General features: G+C 54.9%; 1 protein-coding gene across 1 annotated transcript in view; it reads right to left on the bottom strand.

Annotated features, from left to right (window-relative positions):
* The window catches only part of KCNQ1 (potassium voltage-gated channel subfamily Q member 1), a 342,106-nt gene that overhangs the window by 99,711 nt on the left and 219,034 nt on the right, over window positions 1-23,361 (bottom strand). Inside the window, exon 13 of the mRNA XM_002920138.4 lies at window positions 535-610. Coding sequence (XP_002920184.3) covers window positions 535-610 — 76 coding nt within the window. The remainder of the gene's footprint in view (window positions 1-534; window positions 611-23,361) is intronic.

The following is a 23,361-nucleotide window of genomic DNA, read 5'->3' on the forward strand; positions in this document are numbered from 1 at the left end:
AGACCCGGCCCTGGCGGGAAGGGGATGGGGGAAGAGCAACCCTCCAGCTGCAGCCCCACCAACGGAGGAGCCCTTCCCTCTCCCTGTAATGGCGGGCCGCCCCCTGGGCACAGCCAGGGCCTGACACCCTTCTGTTCTTTTGACTCCCATTGGGGGTGGAGGGGGAAGGGCGAAGAGCACTGACTCTGGGGGACAGGGCTCTGGGGTTGAGGGGACTCCACTTCCTGCCCAGGTGAGGCAGGGCAGGCTTGGCGCCCTCCCCGTCACTGCCACATCATCTGCCGGTCCATTAGGGGACAGAAGGGTGAGCTCCTGAAGCTCTGCATGCATCTGGCTCTAGGCTGGACCTCAGGGCCATGTCCTTCCAGGGCGTGCTGTCTTACAGACGGGTGGTGAACTAGTTCCCGGGTATTTGGCGGGTGAAGGGTCACGTCTAGGGCGTGGCGGGGTGTGGAGGCCTTGTAGGCTTTGCCGTGGGTGGGAGAGGGGCTTCCGGGGCTGGCCCAGGGTAGGAGGGCCTAGCGTGGGACTCACCTGGAATTTCTTCTTGGCTACGAAGTACTGCATGCGCCGAATGACCTTGATGGTGGCCCGGTGGTGCTCCCGCAGCCTGCGGTGGAGAAAGAAGAGGCGTGAGTGGCCCCCCAACCGTCATCCCATACCCAGCACTTCCAGAGGCGAGGAGAATGTTCAACCCCATGGGATGGGGGACTTCCAGGCTCCATATTGGTGGGGGAGGAGGGCAGGCCAGAGGCAAGAGACTTTTAATTAATGGGATGATCCCAGAAGGACCCTTGGCTTGCCTGCTGCTGGGAAACGGTGCGGGGAGTCAGTGTCCTGGGTTCACATGGGCTGTGCCCCTCATGCACAGTGGAACCACGGAAGCTTCTTTCCACCCTTGGGCCTTCAGGCTCCTCACCAGTAAAATGGGGAGGGAGTGCAAACAGAGGGCACCCAAGGCCCCGTTCAGGTGGAACATTCTATGTCCCTACACATGGGCACACACTCAGAAAATATGGGGGCTACAGGACAAATTAACCGGATACAATTACTACCTGAGTCACTCTGTCAGGAGGTTGCATTACCTCCCCTCCCAGGTGCCTTCTAGAAACCTAGATGCTTCTAGAAACAAAGATCCTTCTAGAAACACCAAAAAGGAAACATGACTGATGACATGCATAGAAAAAATCTCGAAGGAAATACACCCACATGGACGTGGTGGGGCTTTGGCCACCAAGACTGCAGGTGACCAAACGTCAGCCAGGACAGTGTTCTGCCCCGCCCCTTTCACACACCAGGGGAAAACCAAATCACCTGTAGGGAGATAATATCATGGAGCCGTCACATAGTTTTACACTGGAAAGACTTGAAAGGCAAGGGAAAAAATAGACCACAGAACCAGATCTCGAGGTGTGGCAGATTCAGTGGCCCAAATGCTTGTAGCTTCTCCATCAGGAGATAGAGCTGGTTTTCCCACTACTTGAATTTGGGCTGACCTTGACACTTGCTCTGACAAAAAGAATGCTGGGGAGTCACACCGTGTATAACTGATGTGCTCTTGGAATGTGGCCACGTGACCCCGCCTGAGCTGGGTGGCTGGAGAGCCTGCATGGAGAACAGAGGCGCCCCCAGCCAAGAGCCAATATCAGGCAATAGACAAGTGAGTAAGGCCACCTCCGACCATTCAGCCCCAGTCGGCCTCCAGACGAGCGCATCTGCGCGAACACGCACACAAAGCCATCAGGGCAGCCTCCCCACAGGGCTGACCCCAAGTTGCTGATCCGTAGAATCGTGAGCAAGACCACGAGCTGTGGTCTTAAGCCACTATATTTAGGTGTGGCTTACTGGGCAGCAATAGATGAGAGATAAAGAAGCTAGGACCCCACAGGGGGTCCTGTCATATCAAGATCCTCAAACACATGGTGTTGCTTTGGAGACCAGGCATTGGGCAGAGGCTGGGGACAAAATGGCAGAGCCTAAGATAATGGGCCTGGAGCATGATGCTGTCACCGCGAGACTTTGAGGTGTCCTGGAGGGGTGAGTGAATTTTGCGCTGGGAGGAATGTAAAACGTTATGGCCTGAGGGCAGCCTGTTGTGGATCAAAGCTGGGTACAGATCTTTTGCAGTTCCCCCCAGCAAGAGCTGGGGCTCGTTCCCACTACGGCAGAAGTGGACCATGTGTCTGAGCCATGGTCACAAGAGCCCTCGCAGCTCCCTCTGTCGTCCTGTCAGAATGCTGCTGCCACACGGATGTGTCTGAGCCAGGTTACTGGAAGAGCAACGTGGAGGAGAGCTGAGAGCACCCAGACGAGCAGCCCAAATGCTGACCCACAGACTCACGAGCAAACGGTGGCTGTGGTTTGCTTTAGAGCTTTCAGATCAAGACTTTAAAATAACTATGATTAGTGGGTTCAGGAAGATAGATGGAGTATTTCACCTGAGAAATAAAATCTGTATTAAAAATAATAAAATGGAAATTCTAGAACAGAAAGGACAATAATGGAAATTAAGAATGCAGCAGATGAATTTGATAGCAGAGGGGACGTGCAAGAAAGGAATGCACGTGGAGTGGAAGGAAATTGCCGGGTGGGGGCATGGAGACAAAACAGAATTAAACATACAGAAAAAACACAAGATGTGGGAGATAGCATTCCTACACACATGGAATCCCAGAAGGAGAGGAGACGAAAGGGAGGCTCAGTGGCTGAGAATTTTCCAAAAATGATGGAAGACATCAGGCTGCAGATGCAAGCAGCTCTTTGGATCCCCAGGCTTATCAGAGTAACACTGCCGAGACCAAAGGAACGGAGAATGTCACAGAAGGAATGAAGGAGCGGATGGGGACAATGACACATTATCCTGATGACTGGCTTTTCAACAAAAAAGATAAAAGCCAGGTGACATCTTTTTTTTTTTTTAAGATTTTCTTTCTTTATATATATAGAGAGAGAGTGAGAGAGAGAAAGCATGAATGGGGGAAGAGCAAAGGAAGAGGGAGAAGCAGGATCTCCTGAACAGACAGCCTGACACGGGCCTCAGTCCCAGGACCCTGAGATCATGACCTGAGCTGAAGGCAGAAGCTTAACAGACTGAACCACCCAGGCACCCTGCCAGGTGACATCTTTATAGTGCTCAAGGAAAATTACTACCAACTTAGCATTCTAGACCCATCCAATATACCCTTAAAAATGAAGAAGAAAGTAAAGTAAGCGAATCCTGTAGGATTCTACTCAGATGAGGTCCCTAGAGGCGTCAGATTCATGGGGACAGACAGCAGGATGGTGGCCGCCAGGGGCTGGGGAGGAGGATGGAGAGTTAGTGTTTCATGGGGACAGAGCTTCAGTTTCACAAGATGAAAAGGTTCTGGAGACAGAAGGTGGGGACAGGGGTGCCTGGGTGGCACAGCGGTTAAGCCTCTGCCTTCAGCTCAGGGCGTGATCCCGGCGTTATGGGATCGAGCCCCACATCAGGCTCTTCTGCTATGAGCCTGCTTCTTCCTCTCCCACTCCCCCTGCTTGTGTTCCCTCTCTCGCTGGCTGTCTCTCTCTGTTGAATAAATAAAAATAAAATCTTTAAAAAAAAAAAAAAAGAAGGTGGGGACAGCTACGCAACATGTGAATGTGCTTAGGGCCCCTGAGCTGTGCACAAAAATGGTTAAGATGCTGCATTTTATGTTATGTATATTTTATTTTTTTATTTTTATTTATTTTATTTTTTTCTAAAAAAAAAGAAGAAGAAGCTGAAACCANAAAATCTTAAAAAAAAAAAAAAAAAAAAAGAAGGTGGGGACAGCTACACAACATGTGAATGTGCTCAGGGCCCCTGAGCTGTGCACAAAAATGGTTAAGATGCTGCATTTTATGTTATGTATATTTTATTTATTTTATTTTTATTTATTTTATTTTTTTCTAAAAAAAAAGAAGAAGCAGCTGAAACCAAAACCAAGAGAATTCACTGCCAGGAGAACTGCATTGGAAGAGTGATTCAGGGGACAGGCAGAGAAAAATGATCCCAGAAGGAAGCATGGGAATACAGGAAGGAGTTAAGAACACATAAAAGGACAGATTAATGAGAAAGTTTAAATTTGTATTGACTGTAATGGTAATGCTTCATGAGGTTGAAACATTACTAGAGACAAAGAGGGGTATTTCATAATTTTAAACAATGGTCGGTTTGGTAGAAAGATATCAACCCTAAATCTGCATGGACTTAAACCTTATACATACCTGCATCTGTATATGCAGAGCAGAAATGCATGATAAAAGCAGTGTTAAGAGTCAGAGAGCACCGGTGGAGCCACACAGCTGCGAGTACATTGTGCTGTCGGGGAAATGGTAGAAGTGCTAATCTGAGGTCAACCCTAATGAGCCAAGGTGTCAACCACTGATCGAATAATGAAAATACGTAAAAGCAACAAGTTAACACAGAATAAAAACGAAATAGTATCACTATTTGATTAATCCAGAAGGAGCAGGAAAGGAGATAAGAAAGAACGGATAGGACAAAGGAGGGATGACTGAAAGGCAGCAGAGTGCATGCACTACAAGGGGCCAAAGCGTATCAATGAAAGGATCAACACGGTCAGACAGGGTTCAAAAGGCAACTTGATGTTGCTTATAAATCTATATTTAAATCTTTACACAAATATAAAGACATAGAAATGTTGACAGCAAAATGTATATCACGGTGTAGCCCAAGGGGAGCTGGTGTAGGTAAACTGCATCATACAAAGTAAACTTTAAATATAACCATAGACGAAGATGGATATTTCATAATTTAAAAACGCTGGCACTCTGGTAAGAAGATATCAATTCTAAATCTGTATGTACCTAAAAACATAACCTTAAAATATATAAAGCAAAACTGGCAGAACGAAAAGGTAAGAAAGAATGTGCACAGTCACAGTGGGAGATCTGAATACACTTCTGTCAGTAACTGATAGAAAAGTAGGCAAACATCAACACAGACACAATTTGGATGACGAGTAGCGACTTGACCTAATCAACATTTACGGAACACGGCTCTCAGTAGCTGAGGCGTACGTAAGCTTTCCAAGCGCACGTGGAACGTTTACCCGAACAGACTATACACAGGGCTTTAAAAACAAGTTCCAACAGATTTCAAAGAAATTCAATCATATATGTATGTTCTCTGACCGCAATGAAATTAAACTAAAATCAATAAGATAAAAAAAAAAAAACTAGAAAATCCTTAAGTGTTTTAGAAATTAATCTAAATGACCCAAGGTCAAAGAAGAAATCTAATAAGAATCAGGAAGTATTTTAAGTTGGATAATAATAAAAAGGTCACATATCACAGCTAAATAACTGGTTGAGGTACCATGAAGTAAGTGTTTAGAGACAACCTATGACCTTAAATGTATACATTAGAGAAGAGGGAGGCCAAACTCTCTTTCAAGAAGTTAAAAAAAAAAAAAACAAAACCAAATTAAACTCAAAGAAAGTAGATAGAAAGAGATAATACACAGTACAACTCAATGAAATAAAAAAAAAAGAACATTACATCAAAAACATCAACAAAGCCAAATTTTGATTCTCTGAAGAAACTAATGAAATTGACAACTTTTGGCAAGAGTAACTGGGGGACGAGGGGATGCAAATCACCAATGTCAGGCATCAAACACTGAACACCTTTACAGACCTCAGGAGTTAAAAACTCTGTTCAGAGGACATTATGTACAAAAGTAATTTTGATAGTTTGGTTAAAATATATCAATTCCTTAAACATAACATATAAAAGCAGACCTAAGAAGAAATAAAAACAATCCAGATTTCCCAATATTCACCACATAAATTAAATTAGGAATTTTAATAATGTTTGCACAAAGCAAACTAACAAAACCTTAAGTCTAGGTGATTTTACCAGTAAATTCTTCTAACATTGAAGGAAGAATTAATACCGGTTTTATATAAATCTTTTTGGGGATTTTTATGAAGCAGCATAGCCTTTATATCAAAACCGGACAGGATATTTCAAGAAAGAAAAATCACTGGCCGATCTCTCTCGTAAACACAGAGGCAAATGCCCTGCCCGTAACAGCAACAAACTAAACCCAACGCTGTCTATAAAGACACGTGAACGATGAAGTTTAATTCACTTATCCAAGGCTGCATCAGCATCTGAAAATAAACCCACATAATTGGCCACAGAATAAGTTAAGAATAAATCGTATTTGTTCTATAATCACAGGATAAAGTCAACAGAATAAGTCTAAGGAAAAACAAAAAATCAATTCAAAAGATGCATAGAAACATTTGATAAAACTCGAGAGCCTTTCCTAATTAGAAACACGACTCCAAGGAAAGCAGGAATAGAAGGGAATTCTATCACGCAGACAACAAATACAAACACGAAACAAGACAAAACCCAGTAGAGCAAACGTCACGCTCAACAGTGAAATATTAGGTGCCTTTCTTTCGAGAGAGGGAGAAATGCAGGGTTGTCCATGGTCTCCCTTTCTACCTGCTGTTGTCCTGATAGTCTCAACCAGTGTGTCAAGGGAAGGAAAAGGAAACGAAAGACAGAATCACGGGACAGGGTAAAAATAAAACCACTGTTACTTGCAAATGACGTAATCATGTTAAAAAAATCTTCAGAATCTTCAGATAAACTCTTTGATTGATAAATGAATTTAGCAAGAACATCGGTTTCAAAGACAACATACAAAAATCATTGGTATTTCTATATGCTAGTAACAAGTAGGAAATAAAACAAAAAGATGCCAATAACAGTAGCAACAAAAACCATAAAATGCCTGAGAATAAATCTACTGGAGACAAGCAAGGTCTCTACACAGAAAAGTACCAAACATTACTGAAAGAAAGGAAAGAAGCCCTAAATTAATTCAGGATATAATGTTTGTAAGTTGGAGGGTTTAACATTTCTAAGGTGCTAATTTTGAGGTATGGATTCAATGTGACTCCAATCAGTGTCTGAATGCTTTTCTTTTTTAATATTTTTTTGGGGGGGATTTCAAGCTGATTCTAAAATATTTATGGAAAAGCAAAGAGCTAAGAGCAGACAAGACAATTTTGGAGAACGAAGTTGGAGGTTGTACAGGACAGAGTTCAAGGGTCATTGTCAAGCGTCAGGGATGAATGCTGGGTATCACTGGAGGCAGCCTTAGGTCGCACTATTAATAAGGTGACATTAGATTAGACTGATGAGTGCTTCAGTGGAAAAGAGCGGAACATCCAAAGGTGAAAATACATATATGTGTGGTCACTTGGTTTATGACAAACGCACTGTTTCAGTCCACTGGGGAAAGAATGTTCTTTTCAGTAAATGGCCCTGGGACAAATTGGACATCCATATGAGAAAAACATGGGCTGTGGGTCCCTGGTACACATCAGTTACAAAGTAATTCCAACGAGGGCAGAGACCTATAGGATGGCAAAGGCAATCAAGGCTGGAGAACAGAACAGCAGGATATCTCTGCGACCACGGGAAAGGCCACGAGTTAACCAAACACAAGCAGCGTTAACTATGAAAGGGAACCATTAGACAAATGGGGCTCCCTCAAAGTTAAGAGGTTCTTTACGTCGAGGGCGCCTGGGTGGCACAGCGGTTAAGCGTCTGCCTTCGGCTCAGGGCGTGATCCTGGCGTTCTGGGATCGAGCCCCACATCAGGCTCCTCTGCTATGAGCCTGCTTCTTCCTCTCCCACTCCCCCTGCTTGTGTTCCCTCTCTCGCTGGCTGTCTCTCTCTCTGTTGAATAAATAAATAAAATCTTTAAAAAAAAAAAAAGAGGTTCTTTACGTCAAAAGACATCATGAAGAGAATGAACAGACACTGTACAGGGTAGGAAAGGACATTTTCTGGTAAAGCACTTGTATCCAGAATATATCAAGAATTCCCACAAATCAATAAGGAAAAGACTACATGATCTGAAAAAAAAAAAAAAAAAAAAAAGACCAAAGATTTGAACGGGCACCTCACCAACAAAGGACGTCCACACGCCCTTGAGCCAGTGCTCAACACATTACTCACTGGGGAAACACTGACCAGAACCAAAACGACGTGTTCGCACGCGCTCGCTGCCATGGCCGGAATGAAAAAGACCGACAATGTCGAGCGTCAGAGACGATGTGGCCCAACAGACCCACGTGTGGTGCTGGTGGCAGCGTGGACTGGTTCGACCACTCCGGAGAGCTGCCTGGCGGTGGCCGTGGATGGGCCCATGTCCGGGCCCGGCATCTGTACTTCCACATACACACCCCGGAGAAATCGGTGCACACATCCACCAAAAGGCAGTATAACAACAATTATGGCAGCTTTACTCACAGGAAATAAAACTCAAAGCGACAAATGTCTGACTACAGCAGCACGGAGAAGCAGACGGTGCGGTGCCCCTTTAAGGGATATCATACAGCAGTATGAAAGAACAGGCCGCGGACTCCCACGCAGGACGCCGCCTTGGCCACCTGGGCTGGCCGGTAAGCCCCTGGGGGCGGGCGTCTGGTGATGTCAAGGGCCCCTATTGCTGGGCAAGTACCCTTTGTGCCTCTGTAGGGCTCCAGCTGGGAAAGGGGCCTGTAAAGTCCAGTCTCAGCAGAGAGAAGGCGTGGCATCCCGTGGACAGGATAGGACACCCAGCGGAGGACAACTGGGCTCTAAAGCTCTCAGCTGCACCCCGGCTGTCAGGCTGGCCAGCCCCCAGCCATCAGCCAGGCCCACGGGGGCTCCGGTTCCAAAAAGGGGATCTCAGGGCCATAGAAGACCCCAGGGAGGCTGGGGTGCCGCATGGATAAGGCTGAGGAATCTTCCTGGAGGCACTGGAGAAGGATAAGCCGGCTTCTTGGTGGTTCAGGTGTGGGCCCTCGTGACTGAGGCTGAGACGAACGCAGAGCCTTTGTCCCTCCTTCTCCCCCTTCTCAAGCATCCTCCAGCCCCTACAGGGTGCAGGGCCCATGCTCAGCCCCAAACCAAACAGCCAGTCTGGAAGGCCTCCTGAAGCTGAGCTCCCAGCCAGCAGGTGGAGGGAAGGCCTGCAGACTGGGGGTGTTGGGCCTGGGGAGCGTGGGACCCGGCCAGTGGGCGCTATTGGCTCCTCCATGGTGCTGACGACACAGTGGGGAGAGGAAGGCTGTTGGGCAGCTTGGGGGACCCTCAGGATCTGAGGGCACCTCAGCCTGGCCTGGGCACAGGGCTCTGCCTGCCCCGCTGTGGGCAGCCTGGGTGGGGACAGGCGGAGCCTGAGGACGGTACTGCCAGCAGCTGGCTCCCCTCAGTGCCGGGCGGACACTCTGACCTGCAGGTGATGTTGGCTCGGGTGCCGGGCCAGCTGGAGATCAGCCCCGATACACAGACCCATTGGACGCCCCAGGCTTCGCTGGCTTTCTGCCCAAGGTACTGTGTCCCCACGACAGAGCGGGCGAGCCTGGGGCAGTGGAGCAGGGAGCCATGGAGCAGAGGCCGGCCCCGGCTTCTGTGCCGACCCCGCACCAACATGTTGCGTGTTAATAGGACACTTCTGTGCAGTAGCAGCTCGCGCACACACACTCACACACGCACTTGTGCACACACACGCACGCACACACGCGAGCACGGGCTCGGAGGCAGAGCTGACACGACCTCTGGGAGGCCCCAGGACGTAGAGATTCCCCTTCTAGGGTGGGGGCCACTGGCCTCACGAAGCCCCTCACCCAGGCCTGAGATGGGAGGGGACGTCACCCTGGCCTCATGTCCCTGATTCTTTTCAATCACCTCCAAAGACATGGGAACAGGTGGAGGGCTGGGGCTTTATGGACACCTCAGTGTGAAGGGTCCCCCACTGGCCGTGGCCTGAGGTCCAGGGAGATTGCTCAGGGCTCCTCAGATCCTGCTTCGCTCAAGCAAAAGCCATGGCCGGTGACCACTCCAGTGGCTTCTCGAAGCTGCCACCCACCACCCTCACCTCGGCCAGCTCCGCAGAACAAAGCTATGGCCTTTGCAACCACGCAGCACCAGCCCGGCCGACAGAAAGCTAGGGCTGGGGTGCCAGGGCCTAGCCCAGCGCCGCTCAGGCCTCCGCTGGGCTCGTCCCTGCACGGGGGACAGCCCTGTCTGCCGGCCTCCCTGCTGGAGGCAAAGGACTCCTTGGTCTGCAAGGGACCGGCCTGTCTGGCTCTGCTCGAGGAAGGTTTTCTCTTCTCTCTGTGCTGGGTTTGGTCTGGGAAGGTGGTAGCCTTGTGCCCGTTTCTGGGGGTTCTGATGCGGGAACAGGAAGGCGGGACAGGCGGCAGGATGCAGGTTGGAGACCCTGCAGGAGACCCCGGGCCCTGGGCCCCGTGGTGCTGAGGCTGCAGGCTGGGTGTCTGCCTGCCCGGGCTGGGCCGCCCTCCAGGCCTTTGGCCCCCCATCCTGCTTTGGGAAGGCTGGAGGGCCAGGGCCTCTGGGGGGGGAGCGGTGACGCAGTCCACCCCCTCCTCTCTGCCCTAAGAAAGGAGAACCCCTCTTTCCCACGGAGACAAGGACCAGGTGGGAGCTGGATTTTGTCAAACACTTATTTCCCATCACTTGATAGGGTGTAATGTTCCCTCCTTAGCCCATCGATGTGACGCCGTCCCGGTAGTTGATTTTTGAATGTTGAACCGGTTTGGCTCATCACTTGGTGGTGGTGGGTCGTTCTTTACACATTGTTGCATAATTAGTTGTGGTTTTTTAAATAATATTGAGAAACCCCAGGAATCCAGCGCTCAAAATAAAAGCTAGACCCGACGGCCCCCAACCCAGTCACCCTCCTGCCTCACCCCCTGGGTGGCCATCCTCCCAGATCTGTGTCCCTCACATGTTGCTCTCCTGTTGGTGTCGTTTTATCAAATGACATGTAGCCCCCCCCCGGGCATATATTTTGTATTTTAGTGATTTAGACTTTACGAAAATGCATTACGCTTTTCCCCGTATGTTACTGGGCTCGTTTGTTCGGACTGGTGGGAAATGCTCCGTTCTGTCGATATGCCGAGTCCCTTTGCTCTCCTCCTGCGACTGGCGTGCGGCTGGAGGCCAGGCATCTGGCTCGTGGAGGACACTGTGGCAACGCTCGACTATCCTCGGGCTGGGCGCGGCCTGGCGTTTCCTCCGGTGTCACCCAGGCATGCGGCCGCTGGGTCATCGGCCATGAGGATTCGAATCTGGTCTCGCCATGCCCCCCCCAGCAGTGTGGGAGACCCTGCGCCCCACAGCCCTGCCTGCACCCCCAGTGATCGGCCTGCATCACTCACGCCAACAAAATGAGTGTGAGCAGGGCCTCGCGCCCCAGCTGGCCCCGGGTGCTTCCCCAGCCGGAAGGCTGAGCGCGTCTCTGGGCTGCTGTTCTGTTTTGTTACTTGGGGCCTTATTTGAATTTCTGCCTACCTGCCAGTTCTTTGTTTTTGTTGTTGTTCTAAGATTTTATTTGTTTATTTGAGAAGAGAGAGCGTGAGCCGAGGGAGCAGCAGCAGGAGAGGGAGAAGCCAACTTCCCGCTAAGCAGGGAGCCCCACACAGGGCTCGAGGCCAGGACCCTGAGATCAGGACCTAAAACAAAGGCAGACACAGCCATGGAACCACCCAGGCCCCCCTACCAGTTCTCTGCCGGTTCGTGTGTGGGGAACACCTGCTCCTGCGCAGGCAGAGAGAGGCTCTCCGAAAGATGTCCTAACCCGAGAACCTGTGAATATGTCACCTTATAAGGCAAAAGGGACCATAGATGTGATTAAGATTAAGCACTGTGAGATGGACAGATTATCCCGGACTCGCCTTCTGGCCTGTGAGCTGCTGGAATCCTTACACGTGGAGAAGCTTTCTCCGCTGTGGCTAGAGGGAGCTGTGACCAGACCGAGGCAGCGTCCTGGCTGTGAGGGAGGAGGCTGGGGCCGCGAGCCGATGGGGGTAGGTGTCCCCAAAGCTGGACGAGGCCCAGTGGTGGCTCTCCTGGGGGGCCGCCAGGAGGAGCCAGCCCTGAGACCCCTTTCAGACCCATCACACTGTGTCCGACTTCGGGTCTGTGGGACCCAGAGACCACCGGTGTGGGTTGTCCTGAGCCACCGGGTTTGGGGTAACTGGTTGGAGCAACACTGAGACCAAATGCAAATCCTGGTTTCAAATCACCTCCCTGTCCTTCAGGTGCCTTTTGAGGAACAGGACCTCTTATTTTCTGGCAACAACTTTGTCAGTATTCTTCTGTCACAGCGTGTTGGGGTCTTGTCCAAGAGAGAGCTCTGAACGCCCCATTTCGAAAGATACTAAGTAGCCCGCATGTTTCGAGAGTTAGAAGGATTGTATCTGAGTTGTTGTAAATGGTGTGAGGCAGGCGCCTTCGCCTCTTCCCTTGTGGATAACCACCTGTCACTGTGGCCCAGGTGCCACCAGCACACCCCAGAGCCTCCCACTCGGGCTCCCTGCTCTGTCCGCCCGGCTGAGTATCGACCCTCGCACCCACAGCCCAGCCTCACCCCAATCCTGACCCCTGGAGGGAAAGACTTCCCGCACTTCCTTGAGAAGGTCTTTGTTACTCTCCGCTCTGTGCTCTTCCACAGACATTTTGGGCTCGTCACAGGAAGTCCCACAAGAAAACCTGCTGGGTTTTTACCAGAATTATAGTAAATCTATCGACCAAGTAGGAGAGAGGAATTGACATTTTGTAAAGCGGAGGGTCTTATCTTGAGTATGGTGTCTCTTTCCCTTCACGAAACTTACTGGAGAATCTAAATTCAGCAGAACTTGGTTCTTGAAAAAACTAACAGAACAGACAAAGCTCTGTTGCGGATACAAATAAAATAGTACAAAATGCAAATAAAAATAGTACAAAAGAAAGTTAGGAATTACTACAAATAGGGATAAACCCGATAATAAAAGAATAGCCACAGCAACTATATGCCAACAACTTTGGAAAACCTACATAGAATTTGGCACATTCTTAGAAAAAATTTTAACTCCCTAGAACTGACTAAAGTTGGGATAAAATGCCTGAAACAAGCTTGCGGCCACTAAAGGTATCAAAGGGATGGTTACAGACCTTCCTGCAAGAACACACCAGGCCCAGGTGGCCTTCTCCCAAATTCTCCCACACTGTCCCAGGACAGACCCTCCCAACCATATGCAAACATCTGAAATGGAACAAAAAATGAAAACAAAATAGGTATCGAAATTTGACGGGTGGAGCTAAAGCAGTTCTTAGAGGGAAATTTGTAGTGTTCCACGATTACATTAACAGAAAGGGAAGCTCTCAAACCAGCTATCTCAGTTGCTACCCAAACACTAGAAAGAGGAGCAAATTAAACCCAAAGCAAGCAGAGGGGAGGGAATAATAGCAATGAGTAGAAATGACTGAAACAGAGAGCAGGGAGGGGCCGCCCTTGTCTGAGACAGGCTGATGTTCTTGGCGAGGCCTGAGGCCCAGCCCCCTGCTGACGGTCCCTGAAGGTCTGCACCCAGGACTCCTCACTGAGGCTGCAGGACCATCTCCGTTAACCAGCCTTCGAGTATCCCAGGGCCCGTGCTCTCCCGCCCCCGAAGAGTCGCTGACTCTGGGTACTCTCTCCTTTCGGTCTCTCCAAAGGAAGGGGCTTGGGAATGGTGTGGGAGGCAGCAGGCTGCTGTTGCCTCCCCGTCAGAGGCCTGAGGGGTCTGGGAGGAGGGACCCCTCAGTTCAAGCTCTAAGACCACCTGCCTCACTGGTCAGTCGCATCTGGTGCTGTGAGTTGGTTCCCTGGTGAAGGCAAGGCCACCTGCTTCACTGTGGGTCCCAGGGCTGGGCATGTCCCTGGGGTCCCCCAGAGGCGGGGGGTGCCGAGTCACCGAGAAAGCATTCCACACAAGCCTGGGGACAGGGACTAAGACGGAGAGTTTCCAAAAAGCCGGAGGCCCTGGTGGAGGAAAAGGCTCTATTCTCTCTACATCCCATATGCCTGTTTTCGATACGTTATCATCAGTCCAAAGGAGTTGTCTTCCTTAAGAAGTAAAACTACACACCCAGTGTTGCTTATCCCCCACCCCGTTCTCCTTCCTCCACGGTCTGCCGCTCACTCCCAGGCACCTCCCGCCACCCTACACAGCAGCAGGTGGGCGCTGGGCTCCGTGCTTGCCAAACCTGCATTGATTTCACCCTCAGGACGAGCCTGGGAGGCAGTGCTCAGCCTCCCCCTCATCTTAGAGAGGGGGGAACCAACCAGGGGGACAAGTCTCTCGGTCAGCAGTACTGCCAAGTCTCGAGCCCAAATGTATGGCGCCCCCGGCCCTTAACCGCCGCAGCAGGGCGTCCCCTCCTCACAGCCTGGCCTCCCTTCCATCTGGGACTCCTGGGGGAACCCCCCCCCCCACTCGGGCTGCTGGTGGGACCTGCCTTGAGGGACAAGGGTCAGTCCGCAGGGAAGCCGGGTCACACTCCTGCCTGGGCTCAGGTTCCCATCTGAGGGGGTGGGTGTCCAGGCCTCCCCCAGCCCGTGCTGGGCTCTGTGTCCACGTGCCATCCACCCGGGTCCTGCAGTCTCCCCCAACCCATGACCTGCCCTCCCGGGGCAGCTCCAGCCTGCGGCTCTGGGTACAGGCGGGAAAGTCCGCAGCCCAGTCAGGTGACTTCACAAATAGCACCCCGCGGGCCACGGTTGTGCAATCCCCATAATTAGAACCAGCAGTCTCCCCGGGCATGGTCCTGCCTAGGTCAGAGAAGCCACTGTGCTCTGAGGTCAGGTGAAACAGGGGGCCATCGTGACACCGCACCTGTCTTCGGCGGCCGCTGAGCTGACCCGCGGTGGCTCCGGGGCCAGCCCGCTGTGACCAGCTCTGGGCAGAGCGGCTGGAGGGGGAGAGAGCCCAGCGGGCGAGGCAGGGGCAGCTGCTGCGCTCTCTCGGCAGACCCCCCCCCCCACTACCGCCGCCCCCCCCCAAACACTTTCTGTGCCAGCGGCCGCGCTCGTACACACGGCAGGCGCCCCTCACCTTCCCCCCGGCCAGAGCCCAGCCCATGTTCCCATCACACACACCCTGTAACGCCAAGCACCGCTGGGATCAGAGGTCGCGGCATCTAACTCACACCCAGCGCCGGGGCTGAGGCTGGCGGCCCGTGCTCCTCCCCACGTCCAGCGCGGCCTGAACTCAGAGGCAGAGCGTGGGGTGGCAGCCGGTGAGGAGCCCTGGCTTGAGGGCCTCAGAGCCCCCGCGGCCCCCATGGCCGGGGTGGGAAGGTCTGAACGTGGGTCTCCCCTTTCTGGGGGCTGAGGAAGCCTGGCCTGGGGCTCTGGCCTCGAGCCTCAGGTCCAGACCAGGAACGGGGACCAGTGGTGGTGGGACGTGCCCCCTCACGCACTCAGGATGCCCCGGAAACCGAGCGGGCGAGCTGGGGCTCAGGCCGAGTGTCCCCGGGGGGAGCAGCTCGCTCGCCGCGGTGGGACGTCCTGGCTTGGGGCAGCAGGTCATTCAGGTTTACCTCCTCTTGTGCCGGGGGTTCATTCCCTTGGGGGGGGCACACTCCATCCACAGACTTCTCTGCTCCCCCCCAACCCGACTCCTGCCACGACACGTGTGAGAGGACACGGACTGGGAGGAAGGTTCTGAATAGGTCCTGGACACAGGAAGAGGATTCGTGTTTTCTCCCCAGGGGAGGGGGAGCGACGGCTCAGGGGCGCAGGGCTGCTTTTGGGGGTGACGAGAATGTTCTAAAACTAGGTGGCGGGCACTCCCTCATGTGAACGCGAGAGTGTGGAGAGTACCCCAGGCTGCTCCTGAGAGTGGGAGCCGGGCGAGGCGCACGGAGGTTCCGGGTGCTTCTCTGGAGAACAGGGAAGGAGGGGGGACTCCCCCAGCCCCCGGGTTTGCCCAGGGCACAGTCCTCTTTGGGATACTTCCTCAGGGGGCTCAGGGCCCCTGGCAGGCAGCCTCAGGAGTGCTGCTGCCCTAGGCCTCCTCTCTCCCCTGGCAGACACAGAGGCCTCCTAACTCCCCAGTCTGGCTGAGCCTCTCCCTTCCAACCCGTCCGCCACAGCATGGCTGCCGTGGGGCGCTTCTCGGGCCAAGAGACAAATCTCAGATCCATGACCCCTGCCGCCTGCCCCAATTCCTGCCATGGCTCCCTACTGCCTGCCCAGTGACATCCAGACTCTGAGGGTGGCCCGTGGGGCCCTCACAACAGGCCCGGACAGATACAACATGAGCTGTAGGCAGTCTGGGTGCTCTGGGTGGGGCGCGAGGTGACGCACGTCCCGTCCCCTCCGGTTGCTGCATCGCGAGTCACCACACGCGTGTGGTTCTGAGGTCATTGTAAGATTGTTTTCATACCGATGATCCAGAAATCAGAGCAATCCCATGCTGGCCCCCGGTTGGCAGCAAAATTCCTCGAGGACCTCGGGACAGGTGACCGACACAGATCTGGCAAAGGGAACTCGTCTCGACATGTCCCAGAACCAAGGGAAAGGAGCTAATTCTCTGTTTCCCCAAGATCGGGGCTTCCTACTGGGACCCCTGAGAGCTCCCGACACAGGGCAGACTAATGAGCCACACGTGGCAACTTCCCAACTTAACCGTGTAGCTTCAATCCACTCCACTCCCACCCAGCTTGCTTCTCGGCGCCCCGGCCCCCACGGAGCTCGGGGAACTCAGGTGCCTCTGATTCGGTGTTCAGGGCAGCCCACGGGCCGAGTCGACGTGCCCCACGTCATCTTTGCCCACTCCTGCTCACTGTCGGCCCGGCCGGCTACGGAGCGGAACAGCACACAGAGGTGGCTCCTATCGCCACGTGGCTGGAGCCATGTCCCCCGTGCGAAGGCCCGTGATGTGTGAGAGGGGCCGAGCTGAGTGTGACCCTGGATGGGCAGCTCTGGAACGTGCGTGTGTCGTGCCCTCCCTGCTGCCCCCCAAGGCCTTCCATCAGGGGAGGGTTTCCTGGGGTTGGGACCCTGCAGCTGTGGCCTGCGTGGGACACATGGCTCAATCCTCCCTTCCCCTTTGCCTGGGGAGACCCCTGCCCCATGACCTGGGGCCTCTCCCAAGTGCTGGGTCTGTTTCCTCCTGAGAGCCTGGGGGTCCCCTTGGAAGCAAGGGACAGGAGATGGGAGCTTCGACGAGGGCTCGAGAGAACCCCACATCGATTCCCAGGCTGGGCCTCAACTGGTTCCAGAAAGTCCCCGGAGCTTTGGAGGCCTCAGGAGCCGGAGGGCCCACAAACACCGCATGGACCAGGCTGCGTCATAACAAGGACGTGGCCCTGCAGGGACACGGGGCCCCGGAGCCGGCACAGCCATGCAGCTCCGAGCTCTTGAGAAGACACCGTGGCCAGGCTCTGGGGAGCAGGGTCCTCGCGCCCCCAGCGGGACGTTGGCCTGACGGCCTGACGTGGCCTGTGCGGGGTCACTGGAAGGAGCCGGTGAAGAAGCCCATCACTGTGCCGCCTCTGCCCCGGGAGGGGCTGGGCGCGCAGACAGAGCGCAAGGTTGGGCGTGAGCCGGCGGCTAGGAGGACCCCATTTAAATCCCGGGGAGATTATGAGGGGCGTTTGTTGCAGGCTGTCAGCCCTCATTAAGTTAATGGAACTGGCGAGCTGGCATGCTTCCAGCACGCTGGAGAAAGAAAACAAGAAAAGTGTTTTCAGCGAAAGAGCCAGGGGGTCCCATTTCGCCCGCAGCCCCGGGAGATTATGAGCCGTCGGTAATGGGCTCGCTGGAATGACTTACTGGGGACTTGTTGATTAAAACAAGGGGAGAAAACCCCTCACGTCTAAGAAGAATTACATGGGCTTCTCACTGATTTTCTTCTAGAAAAGGGATTTGTGTGCACTTCCTTCCAAAAGCCCCGTTCCCGGCCAGCGCCTCCACAGCCACTCGGGCTCCCTGGGCAGCACGTGAAGACTGGCAAGTACAGCCCGGTGTGGGGTTCTCTCAAGCCCTCCCCCAAGCTCCCACCTCCTTCCCGTGTAGATGTGGGGAGCAGGGGATCGTGGGCTAGGTGAGCCATGGGGGTCAGGAGCCAGAAGGTTCTGCCTGGCCCCCTGGGGCCCCTCGGGAGGGGCACAGCTGGCCTCACCCTGCAGGAGGGAGCCCCAACACCCTCCTCCCTGCCCTCGGGAGCAGAGAACAGGCACGTCACCTTAGAGCTGGTATAGGACTCTCATGGCCTACGGGTGCCCTTCTAGCCCCTCGGCACCACGACGGAGAGCTTGGGGGGTCTGCCATGGGGCACTGGTGGTGGGACTCCTGCATCTGAGGGCAAAGCCCCATCTGGGACACTGCCTCTCTCCCCCACCTCCACATTCCCTAAACTGCCAGGCCACCCACAAGCTGCATGCTGGACCCCGAGCTCCCATGACCATGGTCCTGGGCCGAGGGCCCTGCCCTCCCCAGATGGCTGGACAAACCTTGGGTGGGGCCCCTGGCGTCCCGGCAAGATGCTGTGGCACCAGGCCCCTTGCCTGGCCTCCCCACTTCTCAGCCCTCTCCGTTCTCCTCCTTCCCTCCCCCCCCACCCATGTACCCAGCCCCCTACTGGGAGCCAGGCCCTGGGCTTTCGAACGCACGGTGCCACGACTCCCTTACTCCCACCGCGCAGAAGGAAGCCACGGCCAGGGCAGGCAGAGCCACCCGCCTCCAGAGTGCCTGTTCCCGCCAGACTGGGAGACAGCGCGTGGCTTCTGGTCTCTGCTTGCCTCCTGTCCTCCTCATCGCCTGGCCCCAGCTGGAGCCTCTCAAACACCCCCCACTCCCCTGGTGTCTCCTGTCTGGAAGCCCCAGGCCCTGGAGGTTTGGCCTGGCTTTCAGGCCATTTTGCTTTTATAGAGCCCACACCTCCTGGAAGTCATGGCATCTGACGACCGGTCCTGCGGAGTGCTCAGCGGGCAGGCCCCCGGGTCGGGGGTGACGTAGCTAAGCTGGGGATCTCTGCGTCACCCGACTGAGCCTCCTTCCTGCCAAAGTCCCCTTCTCCTTAACCCAGGGGCCCCGGGGCTGCTCTGGGTCCCGAGTGGCAGCGGGAACTTGCTCAGCACAGCCCACACCCCTCTCCCTGCTCTGGAGCCTCCCCCCACGCCCTGGCCGAAGAGCCGTGTCTGATGCAGCACAGAGGGCCAAGGGCTGGCCCCTTGGTGCACGGCTAAACTCAAGGACAAAGTGACAGCTGCGAAGAGAGGAGGTGGACACTCGGGCTGGGGGTGGGGTGTGCTGCGGACCCAGCCCCCGGAGCTCACAGTGACGTGGCAGGTGACCTATAGGCCCAGACAGCGAGGAACCGGCCAGGGCTTCCGGTGATGCAGGGACAGTGGCTCCCAGCCCCAGGACTCTAAGAGGACTCTAGTCCAGCCCTTGACTCACCTGGGGCGAGGGGCAGGCAGGGCATTCCCTCTAGGACACTGAGAAGCCCCGCCTGGGGGAGGCACCTGGTGGGACCCAGCCCTCGACCCCATGCCCCTCAACACACACACACAACCCCTCTCCCTGGCATTGGCACCGAGAAACCCGCTGTGAGCGGCCCACTGTGGGGACGGGCGCTGGCTCTGCCTGCATTCTGAGGGGCACTGTCTCGTCCCCCCAGTCCTGGTCCAGGGTCACAAGCAGACAGCCTCATCCTGCCTCCCTTGGGATGCTGGGGGTCAGGGCGAGGGTCTTCCCTGTCTAGTGATGGGGCCTCCCCGGGGACCAACGAGGACAGTGCTGGGCGTCCAGGAGGGAAGAGCTGGCCTCTCACCCAGGCCCTAGGGCCGAGCATGGGTCTCATGCAGATTTCTGCAGACCAGATCCTGTTTTCAGCGCCCCAGGCCTGAGCGGTCTTCCCCGAGAGTCCTCCTGTGGGAGGTGGGGAAGCGGCTAGTCCAGTTTCAGAGAGGGACTCCTTTTGAAATGCGAACATTATCACTGCTATCAGCTGAAGGCTGGGAAGTCGGGCTGGGGGGCCTCACCTGCCTCCAGCCCGGCCTGCCCCGTGCACCCTGTTCCTGGCCTCCGCGTGCCCACCCACCTGGCTGCTCTGCTCCCCCCGCCGCTGCCGTGTCCTCTTGCCTGTCCTGCCCGTTCCGGCCTCGGGCCGGGGCCCGCACCGCCCCGAAACTGTGTTCCTTTCTGCTGGGGCGCCCGTGTGGGGCCCCGGCAAAGTCCTTGAGGGCCCTGTTTTTCTCACGGCTGCGTTCCCAGGGCCTGACACACAGCGAGTGCCCCGTGCATAAGAGCAAGGCCACGGTGCCGGGCTGCTCCGGCCCAGGCCAGCGGGGACAGGGTGCCGCTGCCTGGGGTGGGGGCTGGGCGGCGGCTGGTCAGGCATGCTGGGCCGGGGACAGAACACGGGGCAAGGCTCTCCCGGGGCCACCACTCGGCCCTCCGCCTTTCCCTCCCCCCAAAGGAAAGGAGAGGTTAATAAACCAATTACTTTGGGCAACGAAGCAAAATAAGTCCCATTAAAGTAATTAACGTCCTTCGCACAGCCCCCATTGGAGAAGACTAATAAATTGGGGCTTTGTCACCATCCGGTAATTCCTCGCTGGGGCGTTTCTTCATCCCCATCCAACAGCACAGTTTAAGGCTCTGTTAATACTTTTAAGACGGGCTCGATGCCAGACTAATTAGATTTGCATTTCCACCATGGGCCAGGCTAGGCTCGGATGTGCCCAATGAAAGAGGCCCGAGGACCCCGCAGGGGCCCTGGGGACAGCACCCGCCTTTGAGAAGGGGCCATGTGTGGATTCCCACGTCTGGCCTGACACTGTGTCTGCTGGCCCGGCTCCCCGCCCCCGCACGCCAGGGCACGGCTCTGATCTGAGCGAAGGCCAGGCCTCACTCTCCCGAGGGTCTCTTCCTGAATCTGCCCACCCCGGGGGGCTCACGGGGGTCAACCGGATGATCCAGGACCCCAGAGCCAAACCCAGGCGGGTCCACGTAGAGAAGAGGGCAGAGGGGCAAGTGAGGAGTGGAGACACCTGAGGCGTGCTCCCAGGCCCGGCGGTCCAGCGTCACGGGCACGGGACATACCCCAACACTTTAGGGACATGTCGATCGCATGTGTCCCTGTCACGATGGGGGAAAGGGTGGGTCCCCTCTGCGGTCTTCCTCCCCAAAGCCCACGAGGCCAGTTTAACCATGAGAAGAACTGCAGAGTGATGTCAGTCAATGCTCACCCTGCAAAGGTCCTAACCTGTCCTCCTCGAAACCTTCAAGGTCATCAAAAGCAAGGACAGTCTGAAACTGTCACGGCCCAGAGGGGCCCAAGGAGACACGGCGACTGGATGTCAGGTGGGGTCCTGGATGGCATCCTGGGACAGAAACAGGACGGCAGGGAGGACCGGGAATTCTGAATGAAGTGTGGACTTGACAGCAATGGTGTCCTGCCACGGGAGTGTCAGCTGTGACAAACGCACCGTCCGACCTAACACATTAATGGAGGGGAAGGCCGGGGAGGACGCATGGGGGAGCTCTCTGTGAGATGTTCACCATCATCCCGTAATGCTAAATCTGTTCTACAGTCTCCCCCAGCCTCCGCCTCCCTCTGTGTGACGGGCACTGTCAGGGGGCTGCCGTGAGCTCCCATGGCACCACGACCAGGCCAGGCCAGGCAGGAGCCCTTGCCGGGGGAGACAGTGAGAGCCACCAGTTCGGCCTGAGTTACCGTGTGCTGAGCGTGCGATCGGGGAGCGTGGAGTCTGAGGGCAAGCAAGGCCCGCACCTCAGTCACGTCAGCTGGGTTGGGTCCGGGTGCCACACAGACGCCAGCTCCCGAGCAGGGCACGGCCCACAGTGGGAAGGACGGGAGGTGCCAGGGACAGGGTGGGCGAGGGGGGATGAGAAACGGCTGACCGCTGGGCCCTGTGTGGCGGGACTGGCCGTGGAGCGAGAGCGTGTGCCCCGCTGCTGCGGTCGGAAGGCCACGGTAGGCGGTAAGTAGGGGGTGCCCAGGTCTGGCTGCCAAATTCACTGACCTCTCGGAACATGACAGCTTGGATTTCATAGAACTATTATTCTATTATTCATCTCTTGCTTTTTTCCCAACCTTTTAAAGATGTAAGGACCATCCTGAGCTCACGGGCCATACAAAAACAGGAGGCCGGTCATGGTTCACAGCCCCTCCGCACAAAAGCATGTCATCAAGTTCAAAAGTTAAATGAAAATTCCTATTGCATAGGACTAGAAAGGAACTTCCTTAATTTGGTAAAGTTATAGACCGAAAGCCAGAGCAAACCATCCCAGTCGTGGAGGAAACATTTCTCCTCATGTCAATAACCTATTAATTAAAGGAGAATGCTTCCCTTAAGACCCGCATAAGACAAGGACACCTGGGGCCCCACGCTGTGTCAGGTAGATGCCACTTCATGCGAAAGAAAAGAAAGACCGAGGCGTGAGGGTTGGGAGAGAGAAAACGGGCCTTATCTGCAGCTGATAAGATCATCTACTTAAGAAATCAGCAAGGCCAACAGATCAATTATTAGGACTGACAAAAGTGTCTACGGGGGCAGCCAGAGAGAGGACGGACCCGCACAATCTCGTGGCCCTTCTCTACCCCAGCAAGAAGCTCCGAGGGAAATTAGCGCCCAACTTGCCCAGAAAGCGTGCCTGGTCAGGGGTCATAAAGCAGCCCCCCGTGAGAGGAGGCCCCTCGGAGCTCTCCCAGACCCCAGGGGAGGACTCAGGAGATGACCCGAGCCGCTCAGAGACTCCTTGACTCTGCGACGAGAGAACACGATACACTGTTTCAATTTCCCCCACATTCAACCTGTAAATCCAAAGCAACCCCAAGCAAACTTCCTATTGAAATTAAGGAACTTAATAATGTGGCCGTGGAGGAACAAATGTCCGGAACGGGCGAGTCAAACTTTAACAGAGGTCACGTGCAGGGCGGAGGGGGCAGGTGCGCTGCCGGCAATGGGGCCTCTTTGCAAAGCAAAGCAGCAGTCTCCAGGGCACTGGCGTGTCCCCCGGAAAGGAGACCACTGGTGCAGAGGAGACCCTGGTCACGCTCCTCGCAGGCCTGGGGACTGGGCTGACCGCAAAGATGACGCCACCCCCCACCAGGGACGGGCCGGAGAGGCTGGGAGGCGGGTGGCTACCGCTCGGAGGGAAACAGGTCTGGCCCTCCCGCTGGCCCTAGGGGTGTCCCTGGAAGCAATGAAGACCTACATGGCAGAAGGTGAATTATAACTGACACAAGAAGATGCAGGAGAATATCTCCTGACCGCACCGGCGAAGAGGCCAGAGGTGGACGTGTGGGGTGGGTCACCGTTTGCAACTCCCACTCCCGCAGGGCCCCCGGAGCGGCGGGGCTGTCCGTCTCTGCCCCCAGGGCCCCGCTGCCACCCACCACCTCTCCTCTCTTTATGGAAACTCCTTCCCTGCGGCCCTCCCAGAAAAATCCTGAGCTCTGCAGACGGGACTCTGTCTCCTTTGTTGACTTTCGTATCTTTAGGGTCTGGGACCGTGC

The sequence above is a fragment of the Ailuropoda melanoleuca genome, chromosome 16 (genome assembly GCF_002007445.2).
Source record: "Ailuropoda melanoleuca isolate Jingjing chromosome 16, ASM200744v2, whole genome shotgun sequence".
NCBI lineage: Eukaryota > Metazoa > Chordata > Mammalia > Carnivora > Ursidae > Ailuropoda > Ailuropoda melanoleuca.